Source organism: Babylonia areolata, chromosome 2 (genome assembly GCF_041734735.1).
Source record: "Babylonia areolata isolate BAREFJ2019XMU chromosome 2, ASM4173473v1, whole genome shotgun sequence".
Classification (NCBI taxonomy): Eukaryota; Metazoa; Mollusca; class Gastropoda; order Neogastropoda; family Buccinidae; genus Babylonia; species Babylonia areolata.
The window spans coordinates 27,332,733-27,348,557 of record NC_134877.1 but is presented as its reverse complement, the minus strand read 5'-3'; the positions used below and the strand labels follow the sequence as shown (position 1 = coordinate 27,348,557).

Here is a 15,825-nt window from a genome sequence, read left to right as displayed (position 1 = left end):
ACAGTTCTGAATTTTTGGAATGCCGCCTAATTTCCATAATGATGTTATGAGCTGAGAATATCTTAACTGATCTTTCTGGTCCCGATCGGAGCCTCAGACAGTTTTGAATTTTTGGAATGCAGCCTAATTTCCATAATGACGTTATGAGCTGAGAATATCTTAACTGACCTTTCTGGTCCCGATCGGAGCCTTAGGTTTGAATTTTTGGAATGCCACCTAATTTCCATATGACGTTATGAGCTGAGAATATCTTAACTGACCTTTCCGGTCCCGATCGGAGCCTTAGGTTTGAAATTTTGGAATGCCGCCTAATTTCCATAATGATGTTATGAGCTGAGAATATCTTAACTGACCTTTCCGGTCCCGATCGAAGCCTTAGATAGTTTTGAATTTTTGGAATGCCACCTAATTTCCATAATGACGTTATGAGCTGAGAATATCTTAACTGACCTTTCCGGTCCCGATCGAAGCCTTAGATAGTTTTGAATTTTTGGAATGCCACCTAATTTCCATAATGACGTTATGAGCTGAGAATATCTTAACTGACCTTTCCACTCTCTACTGCGAGCAGTAAATGCAGTGTGTGTTCCTGTGCTCGTGAGCAGGAGAGTTATTTTCATGGTGACTGGTTCATGTGAACAAGAGCATGACAACAATGGTGTCTGACCCAGTTTCGTCTCAGTCACAGGGCAGACAACAGAATTAGACCAAAGGCCCTACTGTGGTTAAATAACATTCTGAATTTAATCTGTTTCAAACTCTTTGTGCTTTCCTGGATTCGTTTGCAAGGAAAAGAAAAAAAAAAGAATTGTTTACACATAAAGAAAAGATGCAGAAAAATGTCCAAGAAAAATACATATTTCAACATTTATTTACACATATTCAGACAAATATTAAGAAAAATGTCTATGTGAAGACAAAAATTTTTTTATTCTTACATTAAGTAATTCCTGGTCACAGAAAGCAGATAAAATCAGTTATCAGAAAGGAACAGACAGTCAATAAAATGAGTGATCAGAAATGAACATAAAGTACATAAAATGAGTGATTAGAAATTAACAGAAACACGATAAAATCAGTAATCAGAAATGAACACATGGTCAATAAAATCAGTAATCAGATATGACTTTAAAGTCAATATAATCAGTGATCAGAAATATAACAAAAATGTCAATAAAATCAAAGATCAGAAACGAACATAAAGTCAATAAAATCAGTAAAAATCAGAAAAGAAAAGAAAAAGTAAATAAAATCAGTCACCAGAAATGAACAGAAATCAATAAAATCAGCAGTCAGAAATGAACAAAAAAGTTTTGTTTTTTTTTAATCAGTGATCAGAAATGAACAAGAAGTCAATAAAATCAGGAAAAATCAACAATGAACAGAAAATTTTTTTAAAATCAGTCATCAGCAATGAACATAAAAGTCAATATAATCAGTCATCAGTAATGAACAACAAAAATCAATAAAACCAGTCATCAGAAATGAACAGAAAAGTCGACAAAATCAAGCCATCAGCAAACCAACAGGAAATCGATTAAGAAATGATTCATCATTAAGAGAGAGAAAACTACCAATAAAAAGAGACCACGCTACCAAAAACAAAACAAAAAAACCCACAAACACACAACCTACCAGTTGCCCAGACGCCATTTTCTGCTGCAGGAAGGTGAGCTCCTTCATCAGCTCCTCCAGGGCCCTCTGCCGCTTGCTGCCCTCCGTCTGGCCGCTGTCGCTCTCCGACAGGCTGACATTGAGGTCACGCTGCTTCAGGGTCAAGGTCTGCAGGCGTTTGCCGACGTGCTGCAGCTGCTGGCAGAACACGTTGAGCCGCGTCTGGAGCTGGGGGTCCCCCCCACCCCCGCCTCCTCTCTGTCAAACATCACCAAGTCGTGTTGAAAGGAATGTTATCATCGCGTTTAGGTTATCATCATGTTTTGTTTAAAAAAAAAACCAACCAACCTATCACCATGTCTTGTAGAAGTTATTATTATGGTTTGTTTAACTCACTCCATGCCAAGAGTTTTTGCCCTTGCCAATCCCTGAAAACCCAGGGTTTGTATAGGATGGGGAAAAAATTGTAAAAAAACCAAATAAACACCCAGACAATTGATATTTAGTATATGTATGCAAGGAATGTTGTTCCATATATATCCATATTTAGTGTATTTTTTAGCATTTTTGCACCCATCAGAAAGGTACACCAACATGTTCCACATCACATTCTAACACTATTTGAGGAACTGAAGACCTAGTGCATGCAATGAAGTATGAACAGGTGGTGAAGAAAGTTGAAATTCACTCATACAAGAAAAAATATTGTCTCTACATAATGAAAATCAAAGAACAAAGAAAAAAACTCAATCGGCTGGGTGTTGACTGGCCAGTCAGCTGACAAACCTGGTATGCCAGTGAAGGGATGTGCAAGAGGGAAAAAGGAAAAATTGTCAGTCCAATCACTGGTGAAAACACTTGCAAAATCGTCCATTTCCTCAGTGGTTTCGTCGTCTGTGTCTGTCTCATCTGCTGGCACATGTTCCTCACTTTCCTCTCCATTGTAAACATTCTCTTCAGTGGCCGAATCTTTTTCTAGTTCATCGGGATCTGGTTCAAATTAACTGTCCGAAGAATCAACATTATCTCCTTCGACATCAGAGCCTTCAGTTTGGATCATTTCCAAAGCATCTTCGACGCTGAGTAACATTTCACCTCTCCGACCGTGTCGAACACTTCGCCGTGACGCCATCTTGTCAAACAACTTACAAAGCTGACAGGGGGCACGCTTTGTTATCAAGTGCGGTTGAGCTTATTGCGACACACACGCAGCGTGTGTGAATGAAAAGCTGACCAGAGGTGACGTAAGATATCACATCTGCTTTTGATTTTCGCATCCGACGCGTCACTCCAACAGCACGACTTTTTAAAATCCAAGTCCGCATATGCGGACATTGGCATCCAACGCTTACTCCGACGATGTCCGCATATGCGGACAATGGCAGCGAGTGAGTTAAAAAAGGTTATCATCATGTTTTGTTTATAAAAAAAAAAGAAAAAAAAAAGGGTTATCACCACGTCTTGCTGAAAAGAAAATTATCATAACGTTTTGTTAACCCTTTCACCGCCAAGCTCGCTTTTATGCACAGGCGTGGTAGAGGACCCATGTCACTGAAAGGTGACCATTCATTGTATTTGTATTTGTATTTGTTTTTATCACAACAGATTTCTCTGTGTGAAATTCGGGCTGCTCTCCCAAGGAGAGCGAGTCGCTATACTACAGCGCCACCCATTTTTTTGTATTTTTTCCTGCGTGCAGTTTTATTTGTTTTTCCTATAGACGTGGATTTTTTCTACAGAATTTTGCCAGGAACAACCCTTTTGTTGCCGTGGATTCTTTTACGTGCGCTAAGTGCGTGCTGCACACGGGACCTCGGTTTATCGTCTCATCCGAATGACTAGCGTCCAGACCACCACCCAAGGTCTAGTGGAGGGGGAGAAAATATCGTCGACTGAGCCGTGATTCGAACCAGCGCGCTCAGATTCTCTCGCTTCCTAGGCGGACGTGTTACCTCTAGGCCATCACTGTTATCCATGAACCTATTGCTCTTAATGTTCAGTGGTAGGATAGGCCATATTTTCTATATATCGCAGGGGGAATCCCCAGCTATTCTTAGCCATTGTCTTTTCTGTGTTTATACCACAAGGGAATTTTGTGCTCTAAATTGACTGGCGGCGAACGGGTTAAAAAAGGTTTTCACCACGTCTTATTCAAAAGAAAGTTATCATTACATTTTGTTAAATAATTTTATCACCACATCATACTCAGAAGAAAATTATCATTACACTTTGTTAAAAAAAAGGTTTTCACCACGTTTTATTCAAAAGAAAGTTATCCTTGCATTTTGTTTAAAAAGTTTATCAACACGTGTAGTTGAAAACAAAGTTGTCATTACGTTTTGTTATAAAAAAAAAAAGTTATCACCACGTCTTACAAAAAGAAAATTTATCAATATGCTTTGTTAGAAGAGGTAATCACCATATCTTGTTTAAAAAAAAGTTATCGTTATGTTTTGCTAAAAATGATTATCACCGATAATCATGCCTTGTTAAAAAAATGTTATCATTATGTTTTGTTAAAAAAGGTTGTCACCTTCTTTCTAAATGTATTTACAAGTTTTGTCTTTCATCCCTGTGAAAGTTTGGTAAGAAAGTGCTTTGTTTTGTTTCTGCACAAGATTTAACCCTTTCCTTCTGATAACGGTAGGAGCCGGCACTGCTCGCGCGCGCGCAGCGCCTTGATGCGTCCGGCGCCGGCAGCGTGTGTGTGGTACTTTTCCATCATGTGCTGACGCCGTGACTATGCTCAACAGGCACTAAAAGTTGGTGGAAAGTTCCCTACTATAGTCCAATAATCTGGCATCGCTATTTTTGGATGCTAGCACCACTTCCATTCACTAAGAAAGGAGGGAAACTGCGTGTGGAGAGTTGTGAATGAAACTGACCGGTTTTCACAATGGCGTCGTCTGCATGCACCAGTGAGTTCGAGGATTATTCAGCGGAGGAATTAGGTCTAATATTAGAAGAAGTGTCGAAATATGATGCGAATGAAGAGTGTGAAGAATTAGAAGAAGATTCTGATGTGCATTTAGGTTCCGATCAAGGAGAAGAAAGTGGTGAAAGTGATCCCGAGGACAATGTGCCACTCGCCGCTCTGCAAACCACGTGGCGACCGGCTACTCAGCCTACCAACGTGGCCACATTCCAGCAGCCAACAGGCCCTGCGCATTCACTGCCAAGCACTGCCACCCCTCTGGATTATTTTTTTTTGTTTATACCCATCACATTTTTTCAGGTTGCAGCAGAAGAGACCAACAGGTATGCCCGACAAAAGCAAGCAGCCCGGGGCACACCTGACCCCCTTTGGTTCGAAACAACACCTGACGAAATGCGGGCCTATCTCTCTGTGCTGATCATGATGGGGATCAATCGTCTGCCACGTTTGTGGTGCTACTGGTCAACCAACCCTCGCTTCAGGAATAACTGGATCAGCAGTGTCATGCCCAAAACACGGTTTTTCAAAATCAACCAGTACTTTCATCTGGGCGACACATCTAACACACCTGCACGTGATCACCCCGACTATGACCCCTTGTACAAGGTGAGAAATTTCATCAGCATGATTCTTCCTTTGTTCCGGACCAACTACCATCCAGGTCGTGAACTAAGTATTGATGAGGCAATGATCGGGTACAAGGGTCGGATATTTTTCAAGCAGTACATGCCAGCCAAGCCAACCAAATGGGGCATCAAGGTGTGGGAGATGTGTGACGCCAGGACAGGGTACTGCGTTGCATTTGATATTTACACCGGCCGTGCAAGTCACAGAGACACCACCATCAGTCTTGGGCATGAAGTCGTTCACATGTTGGCATCACCTTTCTATCATCAAAACAGGCACCTGTATTTTGATCATTTTTTCACCAGTGTCCCCTTGATGACACACCTGGCCCGAAATGGGACATATGCCTGTGCCACTGTCAACGGCAACCGCAAAGGGTTACCAGAGGAGGTCAAGACTGCCAAGCTGAAAGAGAAGGGAAAATTGCTGCAGATGCAGAAGGGCTCGCTGATGGCCACAGTCTACAAAGACAACCGTCAGATCTACCTTCTCAGCACCAACCAGCCACCAGGTATGACGACAGTGGAGGACAAAGTGACACCGACAGTCATCGCCAGCTACAACAAGTACATGGGTGGCGTTGACAAGTCAGACCAGTATCGCGCCTACTACCCTATTGGTCATCAGAACAAGAAATGGTGGCGCTACATTTTCCATTCTCTGGTCAACTTGTGCATTGTCCAGGCCTACCTCACCTGGGAAGTGTCACCTCATGCCCCAGTGAACAAGACCTATGACCACTTGATGTTTCGTGCTGACATTGCAGAACAACTTCGCGCAGGATTCACCTCCAGGAAGCGCAAAGCAGGGCGCAGCAAAGCAGTGCCAGATGCCCCCATTGCCTTGGCCAGCATCGACCATCACAAGTTAGAAAAGATCAAAGGGAGACGTAGAGTTTGTCGGCAGTGCATCAAAGACGGTCGCAGGACAGCAAAGGGACGAGGGGTAGAAACATCATATATGTGTTCTCATATATGTGCTTCCACAGGAATGACTGTTTCTGTGACTATCATGGACAGAATGTGCCTCAACATTAGGACAAGCTAGCTTGTTTTTGTTTATGTGTGTGTGTGTGTGTGTGTGTGTGTGTGTGTGTGTGTGCTTACCTGTAGTTTTGGTGACTCTGTGACATTTAGCAGTGACACTCTACTCACTGTCCTTACTGTACAGTAACACATTGTGTGCATATATAAACAGATCTGTACAACGTGCTTAGAACAGTGACATAGGAGCAACATGGAACTGTGCTTGAAATTATCTCCAGTAACTCTTCAGTTGTGACAACTGACACTAGTTGTGTGACATTCTTTGGATTACCTGTGGGGACTGTACTGGCAGACAGGAGACAGATCATCTCAGGTAGGCCGCAGCTTCATTTCACAACACTAATGTGCATGTGCATGGAATAACTGCATGTTGGTGTGCTGTATTAGAATTGTCACCATCGCATGTGACATATTTGGTGACATTTTGGTGACAGAGACACGACCTTTTACATCTAGACACACAGAATCTCGCTCACATGACAGAACAAAGCCTCATGACCATACCTGCCGAATTTCATGACTCTTGAGGTTTATTCTTGGTTGTGGTGAAGCGTGAACTATACACACCCATTTTGCGGCTAAACTCACCAAAAGAATCCGAAATCTAGGGGAGTTTGGCCTCAGAGAATCTGAATGCAAGAGGGTTAAAGCTGGATAAATACATCTAACATCATTTATACAACTTCTGTCAAACTGCCAGTTACTAGTTTCAGTTTCTCAAGGAGGCGTCAATGCGTTCGGACTAATCCATATATGCTACACCACCTCTGCTAGGCAGATGCCTGACCAGCAGCATAAACTAACGCTAAGTCAGGCTTTGAGTGCATGCAGGGCCAGAAGTAGAGGGCCCAGAGTGTCCATGAATCGATTGTGATCGCGCCTTAATTTTAGCCCAATCGCCCAATTGAGCCATATAATTATGTGACCTGGTTGAAGAACATAATTTGACAAAAAAACAAGAATGCCAGAAATGGACAGACAGACAGAAAATACGAAAAAAAACTTAGCCGTATGAAGAGCACAGGAACAGAGTCAAGATGGTTGCTGGAAAAAGAGGGCGCTAGTCAGGGGGGGCAAAGGGGAGGTTACCTACTTCCTGGAGGTTATCGGCCGTAGCTACTTTCATTGTCTCCACATTGGCGAATAGTAGTTTGCACAGGACAGGAATGTCAGACCCCTGCCGAAGTCTGCACTAGTGGGTCACGGTTAAGTATGTGTAATTTAAGTCAGGCTTTGAGTGCATGCATATATATTTGTGTACCTATCATCAGAGCAGATTTCTTCTACAGAATTTTGCCAGAGGACAACACTGTCATTGCCAAGGGTTTGATCTGGCAGTCAAATGTAGGAGAGAAAGGATGAGAGAAGGGTTCCAAATGAACACTGGGAAACACACAGCCACACCCACACCCGACAAAAACCTACAGGAGTGGCAGGGGCACTGCGGGGACTGGCCGAGGGGTACAGTTTGTGTCGCTCCACGTCGTGCCGCGCCTCCAGCTCCCTCTGCCGTGACCGGTCCAGCTCCAACTCCAGATCCCGCAGGCGGTCCTGGAGCCGATCCAGCTCCAACTCCAACTCGTGCTGTCATGGAAACGGGGTGTCACGTCATCTGGTCAGTCTATCCCCCCACCTCCCTCATCTACGCTTCATACTGGGTCAAAATTGTTTTATTCAGACTCTGAGATGTATGAATCTTCGTTTAAAAGAAAAAGAAAGAGCACATATAGCGAAAAACAAATGAAAGAACACATGGAACAAAACCCAAGTTCATGAATATCAAACGACAGAAAAGCAGATTACAGAAAGTGTTGCTGCTGTTATTATTTTCCATCAGTCTTAATGAGCCTGAATGAGAAGCACCTAAAAGGCAGCTGTCAGTCAGCTCTACCTTGGTTGGCAGGTAGCTGTGCAAATGATGTCGTACTTGTAAAGCACTTATAGCCTGGTCTCTGACTGAAGACAGGTGCTACGTAAGTTTAACTCACTCTGGACAAATAGTTTTCTCCCTTGCTTTCCCCTGCAGATGACCCATTTGTTAAGGTTAGAAAAAAATCACAAAAAATACAAAACACAAAGTAACTGAATGAAACTCCCTGAACTTGACCCACTGACCCCTCTTCTAACGTAGTGTGTATGCCCACCCCCCTCCCTCTCTTCACAGCCCTCAGAAGCTGAGTCACTGTCAGTACCTTCTTGCTGGTTGATTTCTTCACTGCAGATACTTTATTCAACGTCTTCATCATCCTCATCAATGTCGAAACCTTCAGTCTGAAGCATTTCAATCAGATCAGCAGCAGTAAAAAGCCGCTGTCGTGATCTAGTTTCCTCCAAAAATTTCCACTTGTATCACCTGCAACGCCATTTTCAGTTCATATGCAGATTAGCTTGTCATGTTGGGTACCAAGGTCAACGGCACGGAACCTCACGAAGAAACCTTCCATTCGACCCTTGACACATTAGCAATGCCCAGTGCAGCTGCGATTTTTATGCTACCCCACGAGGAAAATGTGGAAAAAATTTTAACTGTCGAAACCGCTATAGCGTTCCACTGTCCGGAGTGAGTTAAAAAAAAACAACCCATAAAACCCAAAAAAACAAGCAAACAAACAACAACAAAAATAACATTCTTCTTTAATCTGGTTCCTACTCTCTGCCTGTTTCAAAATAATTGTTCCATTTCCCCCCCAGGTGTCAATAACCTTTCACAACGCATTCCACACTCAATGTGTACTGATAACACACTCCCCACTCGACGTGCACTGACCACTTTGACCTGCAGCTCGTCCCGATCTTTCTGAGCCAGCTGCAGTTTCTTCCAGGTGTTGCTCTGCTCTGTCTCCAGCTGGCGCTCCGTGGCTCCGGCGTGCTGAGTGACCGCTCGCAACTCCGACTGGGCGCGCTCCAGCTCCAGACGCAGGCTGTCACTGTGAGACTTCTCCAGCTCCAGCTGTCTGCGACTCTCCTTCGCTTCAGTCTGTAGGGACCAAAAAACAATTACAAACCCAGTCTGCAGGGACGAAAAACAAATACAAATAGTAAAAAAAACAACAACAAAGTTTCAGTTTCAGTTTCTCAAACAGTCGTCACTGCGTTCAGATAAATCCATATATATATACGCTACACCACACTTGCTAGGCAGATAACCCAACGCGCTTAGTCAGGCCTTGAATGCATGCTAAAATATTTGTGTACCTATCAGAGTGGATTTCTTTTTTACATAATTTTGCCAGAGGACAACATTCTCATTGCCATGGGTTCTTTTTCAGTGTGCCAAGTGCGTGCTGCACACGGGACCTCAGTTTATCATCTCGTCCGAAAGACTAAACGCTCAGTTTGACTTTCCAGTCAAACTTCGGAGAAAGGGCTAGAGCTGGATTTGAACCGACACCCTGACACGCGTGCGTGCATGCATGCGTGTATGTGTGTGTGTGTGTGTGTGTGTGTGTGTGTGTGCCCTTTCCAGTCAAACTTCGGAGAAAGGGCGAGGGCCAGATTCGAACCGACACCCTGACAGACTCTCTGTACTGGCAGCTCAGTGTTTAAACCATTCAGCCACCTTCCTCCTTTAAAAAGCAAACAAACAGACACACTAAAACAACAGCAAAAGTTTTCTCCAGCAATGTCTAAAAAAAATTCATGAAATTCCTTCTAAAAAATATTTACTGCTGCAAGTTCAATGTTCACAAGGCGGCTGAACAATAGTTCCTCCTGTTCAGTGTCATGTGAATATCTCACATTTGATTTTGTGCATGCACACGTGCACACGTGCGTGCGTGCATGCATGCGTGTATGTGTGTGTGTGTGTGTGTGTGTGTGTGTGTGAGTGTGTGCACGTGTGTGCTCGCTCGTGTGTTTGTGTGCGTTTCTTTTTGCAAAAACAACAGTGCTTAAGAAGATAAACACAGTGCTTAAGATGAAGATAAACAGCATTCCTGTCACTTCAACACTGATCTGACTGCAGACAGGAAACGGGATGACACAAAGCTGTCACCAGCCGCCATGGCGAAGTGGAAGGATGTGAGTTCAATGCCCATCACAGGGGTTTTCTTTGCCCCGTGGTGGCTCCTACCCAGAGCTGAGTGTGCTACAGATTCTAACCGGAAGACTGGAAGCTAAAAGGGTCAGCTACTTCATGGATGTGTCTTTTGGAAGTGCTGCTCAAATTTCAGGACCAACACTGCAGGTGTCTGTTCCGTAAAGTTCGGTCTATTGAGCGCACTGGTATATAAGCCGCACCCACTAAATTTTGGAAAAAAACTTAACTTTATACATACATAAGCCGCACCTGCTTATAAGCCTCACTTATTTCCGGTACTGGAACACATACTGATACTACAGAAAAGCTGTCAATACTGTAGGTTATGAAATAAACACAAGCGGGAACAACACAAAGAAAAGCAAGCAAAAATACTGCTAGTGCCACAAAAAAATAATAAATAAACACAACGAAAATAAGATCCATAATTTAGGGATAGTCACATTTATTCAATGTCATCCTGCTCACTGAATCCACTAAAATCTTCGTCTTCAGTGTCCGAGCTGAAGAGAACCAGCACAGCTTCCTCTACCATCTTGTCACTGACTTCAGCCTCGCTTTCACTTCATGAACATGAAGGTGGAGGTCGCTGCTGGTTCGTTGCTTGCACTGTCCTCTGCTAGGTCGATCGCCTTCAATATGAAGACTGCATCATAGGCATAACGTCATGTTTTCGGCATGATGAGGGTGTACGCTTGAGCAGAGTAGAGTAGATCTGAAGGCTTTAATATGTGCGGATTTGATTTATAAAACGTGAACAGTTAGCACACTATCCTGAAGCTCATCCAAAAATTCATGGACAGAAATCATGATTTTGGTGAGTTGAAGGGCAGTTAAGAATAGACAAGAACGTGACACTCCCGGGATCGTTAAAATCTGCAAATAAGCCGCATCATCGTATAAGCCGCAGAGGTTGAAGTTGGGGTAAAAAGTAGCGGCTTATAGACCTAACTTTATGGTATCTCTCAGCCTAGCTGACACTAGGACATAGCATGATAGCACAGCCCTGCCAAGTAGTCCCAAGCCCCACAGCAGTATCTTCAACATCCCCACCATCATTCATTTTCTTCAAAATATAAAAAAAGAAAATGTCTCGAATTCTAGAGCACAAGAAAAAAAAAAGGAGAATCATTTGATGCTTGCCACAAGATAAAATACTATGACCACTTCTTCTAATAATAATAATGGATGCTTATATAGCACACTATCCAGAAATCTGCTCTAGGAGCATAATAATAATAATATTTCATTATCTCTAAAATGATAAATTGTTGACACATTTGCAGACAAAAAAGTGACATACATTAGCTCCTCAGAACACACACATACAAAACCAACACACAAACACACACACATACACACACAGAGCACAAACACACTAAATCAACACACACACACAACATGCACACACACACACACAATCAACACACAAACACACCAACACAATCACACACACACGCACACAAAACACACACACACACACAACACAACACATACACAAGACACAAACACACAAAACACACACACAATCAAACACACACGCACACAAACACAACACACAACACAACACACACACAAGACACAAACACACAACCCCCCCCCCCCCCCCCCCACACACACACCCATACACAAGACGTAAAAACAACACACACACCCACACACACACAATCAACACACACCCACACCCACCTTGGCCTGAGAGAGTTCCTTCCGGAGCTGCTTGCTGGTGGCCTGTTCCTGCTGCGTCACCTTCAGCTGTGCCTGACGCTCACTGTCCACCTGGGCCGTCAGACTCTCCGCCCTCCGTCGCTCCGTCTCCACGTCCCTCTCCAGGCTGTTGCACCTGCTCTTCAGCTGCTGCACCTGACACACACACACACACATGCACATACACACACACATGCATGCATGCACGCACACACACATGCATGCATAACACACACACACACACACACACAGTGTTCCCAGACATCTCACTAAACAAATACTTTTTCTGAACCTTTTTGTTGTGCTGTGCTGTGCTGTGCTGTATTGTACTACATTGCATTGTATTGTATGTACTGAACTGTACTGAATTGCACTGCAATGTATTGTTTGGAATTGTACTGTACTGTACTGTATTGTATTACATTATATTGCATTGTACTGAATTGTATTGTATTGCATTGTATTGTAAAACTAGACTGTGACACACATTGTCATGGGAAATAACACACCTCCCCCCAACCCCCCCCCCAAAAAAAAACAAAAAACAAAAAACAAAACCCAACAACAAACACTTGTGAATGTACTCCATGGACAAAGTCATGCACTGAACTTACACTATGATGTGCACTGTCATTCAATGCAAACTCAACCATGAGTTACAAAACACAGGTACAAGTCAGACACCTGGTGTAGCACACACAGAACGACAATTCCTGAATGATCATCCAGGTAATAATATCACCAGGAATACTGACACAACAGAATAATTGATTTTCAGTGTCGATTTACTCAGAGTTATTTTAAAATGATAAAAAACACAAATATCAAACAAACAAAAAACAAAAAAAAAAAAAAAAAAAAAAAAAAAAAAAAGAAGCAGGCACAGAAATGTCATCCACAATGCCCACAGCACAAACTAAAATTTCAAAAAATTTTCCGAGCATGGAGAGGGTTCTCTTGTTTTTCCAAGACTTTTCCATCCTTGGAAAAGATTCTCTCCAGTTTCCAAGGCTTTTCCAGTGCTGGAAATGGTTCTCTCCGGTTTCCAAGACTTTTCCAGCCCTGGAAATGGTTCTCTCCGGTTTCCGAGACTTTTCCAGCCCTGGAAATGGTTCTCTCCAGTTTCCAAGACTTTTCCAGCCCTGGAAATGGTTCTCTCCGGTTTCCAAGACTTTTCCAGCCCTGGAAATGATTCTCTCCGGTTTCCAAGACTTTTCCAGCCCTGGAAATGGTTCTCTCCAGTTTCCAGGACTTTTCCAGACTCTGCTGACGGTGTGTGACCCCGGGACAGAGGACCTTTGCCTACCTGGGCCTGAAGCTGCTGGGCGTGGTGCGAGTGCTGCAGAATGGCCGCCTCCTTGTCCGCCAGTGAGCGCTGCAACTCCTCAACCTTCTCCTGCTCCTTGCTCAGCAGTCTGTCACACACACACCACACACACAACACACACACCACACACACACACCACACACACAAATATCACACATCACACACGCGCACACACACACACACATACACACCACACACACACACAATACATACACACCACACACACACACACACCACACACATCACACACGCACACACACACACACACCACACACACACACACCACACACACACACACATCACACACACACACATACACACACACCACACACACACACATACACACACACACCACACACACACATAACATCACTCTATGAACCCCTCAGTGTCTGCTGTACAATGTAACATCACTCTATGAATCACTCAGTGTCTGCTGTACAATGTAACATCACTATGAATCGCTCAGTGTCTGCTGTACAATGTAACATCACTCTATGAATCACTCAGTGTCTGCTGTACAATGTAACATCACTCTATGAACCCCTCAGTGTCTGCTGTACAATGTAACATCACTCTATGAATCACTCAGTGTCTGCTGTACAATGTAACATCACTATGAATCGCTCAGTGTCTGCTGTACAATGTAACATCACTCTATGAATCACTCAGTGTCTGCTGTACAATGTAACATCACTCTATGAATCACTCAGTGTCTGCTGTACAATGTAACATCACTCTATGAATCACTCAGTGTCTGCTGTACAATGTAACATCACTCTATGAACCATTCAGTGTCTGCTGTACAATGTAACATCACTATGAACCCCTCAGTGTCTGCTGTACAATGTAACATCACTCTATGAATCACTCAGTGTCTGCTGTACAATGTAACATCACTCTATGAACCATTCAGTGTCTGCTGTACAATGTAACATCACTATGAATCACTCAGTGTCTGCTGTACAATGTAACATCACTCTATGAACCATTCAGTGTCTGCTGTACAATGTAACATCACTATGAATCACTCAGTGTCTGCTGTACAATGTAACATCACTATGAATCGCTCAGTGTCTGCTGTACAATGTAACATCACTATGAATCACTTAGTGTCTGCTGTACAATGTAACATCACTATGAATCACTTAGTGTCTGCTGTACAATGTAACATCACTCTATGAACCATTCAGTGTCTGCTGTACAATGTAACATCACTCTATGAATCACTCAGTGTCTGCTGTACAATGTAACATCACTCTATGAACCCCTATGCATATAACCCCACACTTCTGCGTGTCACCTGACCTAATCCACAGGCTAACCTATACAGCCCCCCACCCACGCCACCACCACAACCCCCCCCACCCACGCCACAACCTTCCCCCCCACACGCCACAACCACAGCCCCCCCACACACAACAGCCCCCCCAAACACACACCACAACCACAGCCCCCCCACACACACCACAACCACAGCCCCCCCTCCCACACACACACCACAACCACCCCACACACACACCACAACCACAACCCCCCCCCCCCACACACACACACAAACCACAACCACAGCCCCCCCCACACACACACACCACAACAACAACCCCTCCCCCACACACACACACAAACCACAACCACAGCCCCCACACACACTACAACCACACCCCCCCCACACACACACCTCAACCACAGCTCCCCACACACACCACAACCACATCCCACACACACCACAACCACATCCCCCACACACCACAACCACAGCCCCCTCCACCCCCCCCACACACACACACACCACAACCACACAACCACAGCCCCCCCCCTCCCTCCCCACACACACACCACAACCACAGCCCCCCCCCCCCCCCCCCCCACACACACACACCACAACCACAGCCCCACCACCCACACACCTGTGAGCATCACTCCTCTTGGCAGCCTCCGCCTGCAGGGCCCTAGAGGTGTGTGCGCGCAGTGTGTCCAGCTCCTGCTCCATGGCTGCCCCCTGCCGCTGCTCCTGCTCCACCTGGCCCTCCAGCTGCTTCCGCTGCCTCCGCTCCTCCTCCGCCACACCTTCTGCTCGCTGCACCTGCTCACGCTCAGACGCCAGCTCCGCCTGCAGCTCCTGGCCAGGTGAGAAAAAAAAAGAAGAAGACAGGTATGTCACTTTCATTCGTTTCCAGTTTCTCAAGGAGGTGTCAATGTGTTTGGACAGACAAATCCACACACAAGCCACACCACATCTGCTCATCTGATGCCCGACCAGCAGCATATCCCAACAACACGCTTAGTCACAGGCCTTGAGCGCCTGCATACATATATATATTTGTGTACCTATCAGAGTGGATTTCTTCTGCAGGAATTTGACAAGAGGACAGCACTCTCATTGCCATGGGTTCAAAAAGTGTATTCTGCACATGGGACCTTGGTTTATCACCACAACCAAATGACAAGACGCTCAGTTTGATTTCCAGTCAAACTTGAGAGAAAGGGCAAGAACAAGATTTGAACCCAGACCTTTACGGACTCTGTA

General features: G+C 44.4%; 1 protein-coding gene across 1 annotated transcript in view; it reads right to left on the bottom strand.

Moving 5' to 3' along the window:
- LOC143299932 (uncharacterized) overlaps positions 1-15,825 on the bottom strand; it is a 197,074-nt gene that overhangs the window by 13,723 nt on the left and 167,526 nt on the right. Inside the window, 6 exon segments of the mRNA XM_076613478.1 lie at positions 1,636-1,872; positions 7,648-7,806; positions 8,990-9,199; positions 11,951-12,124; positions 13,275-13,383; positions 15,206-15,417. Coding sequence (XP_076469593.1) covers positions 1,636-1,872; positions 7,648-7,806; positions 8,990-9,199; positions 11,951-12,124; positions 13,275-13,383; positions 15,206-15,417 — 1,101 coding nt within the window.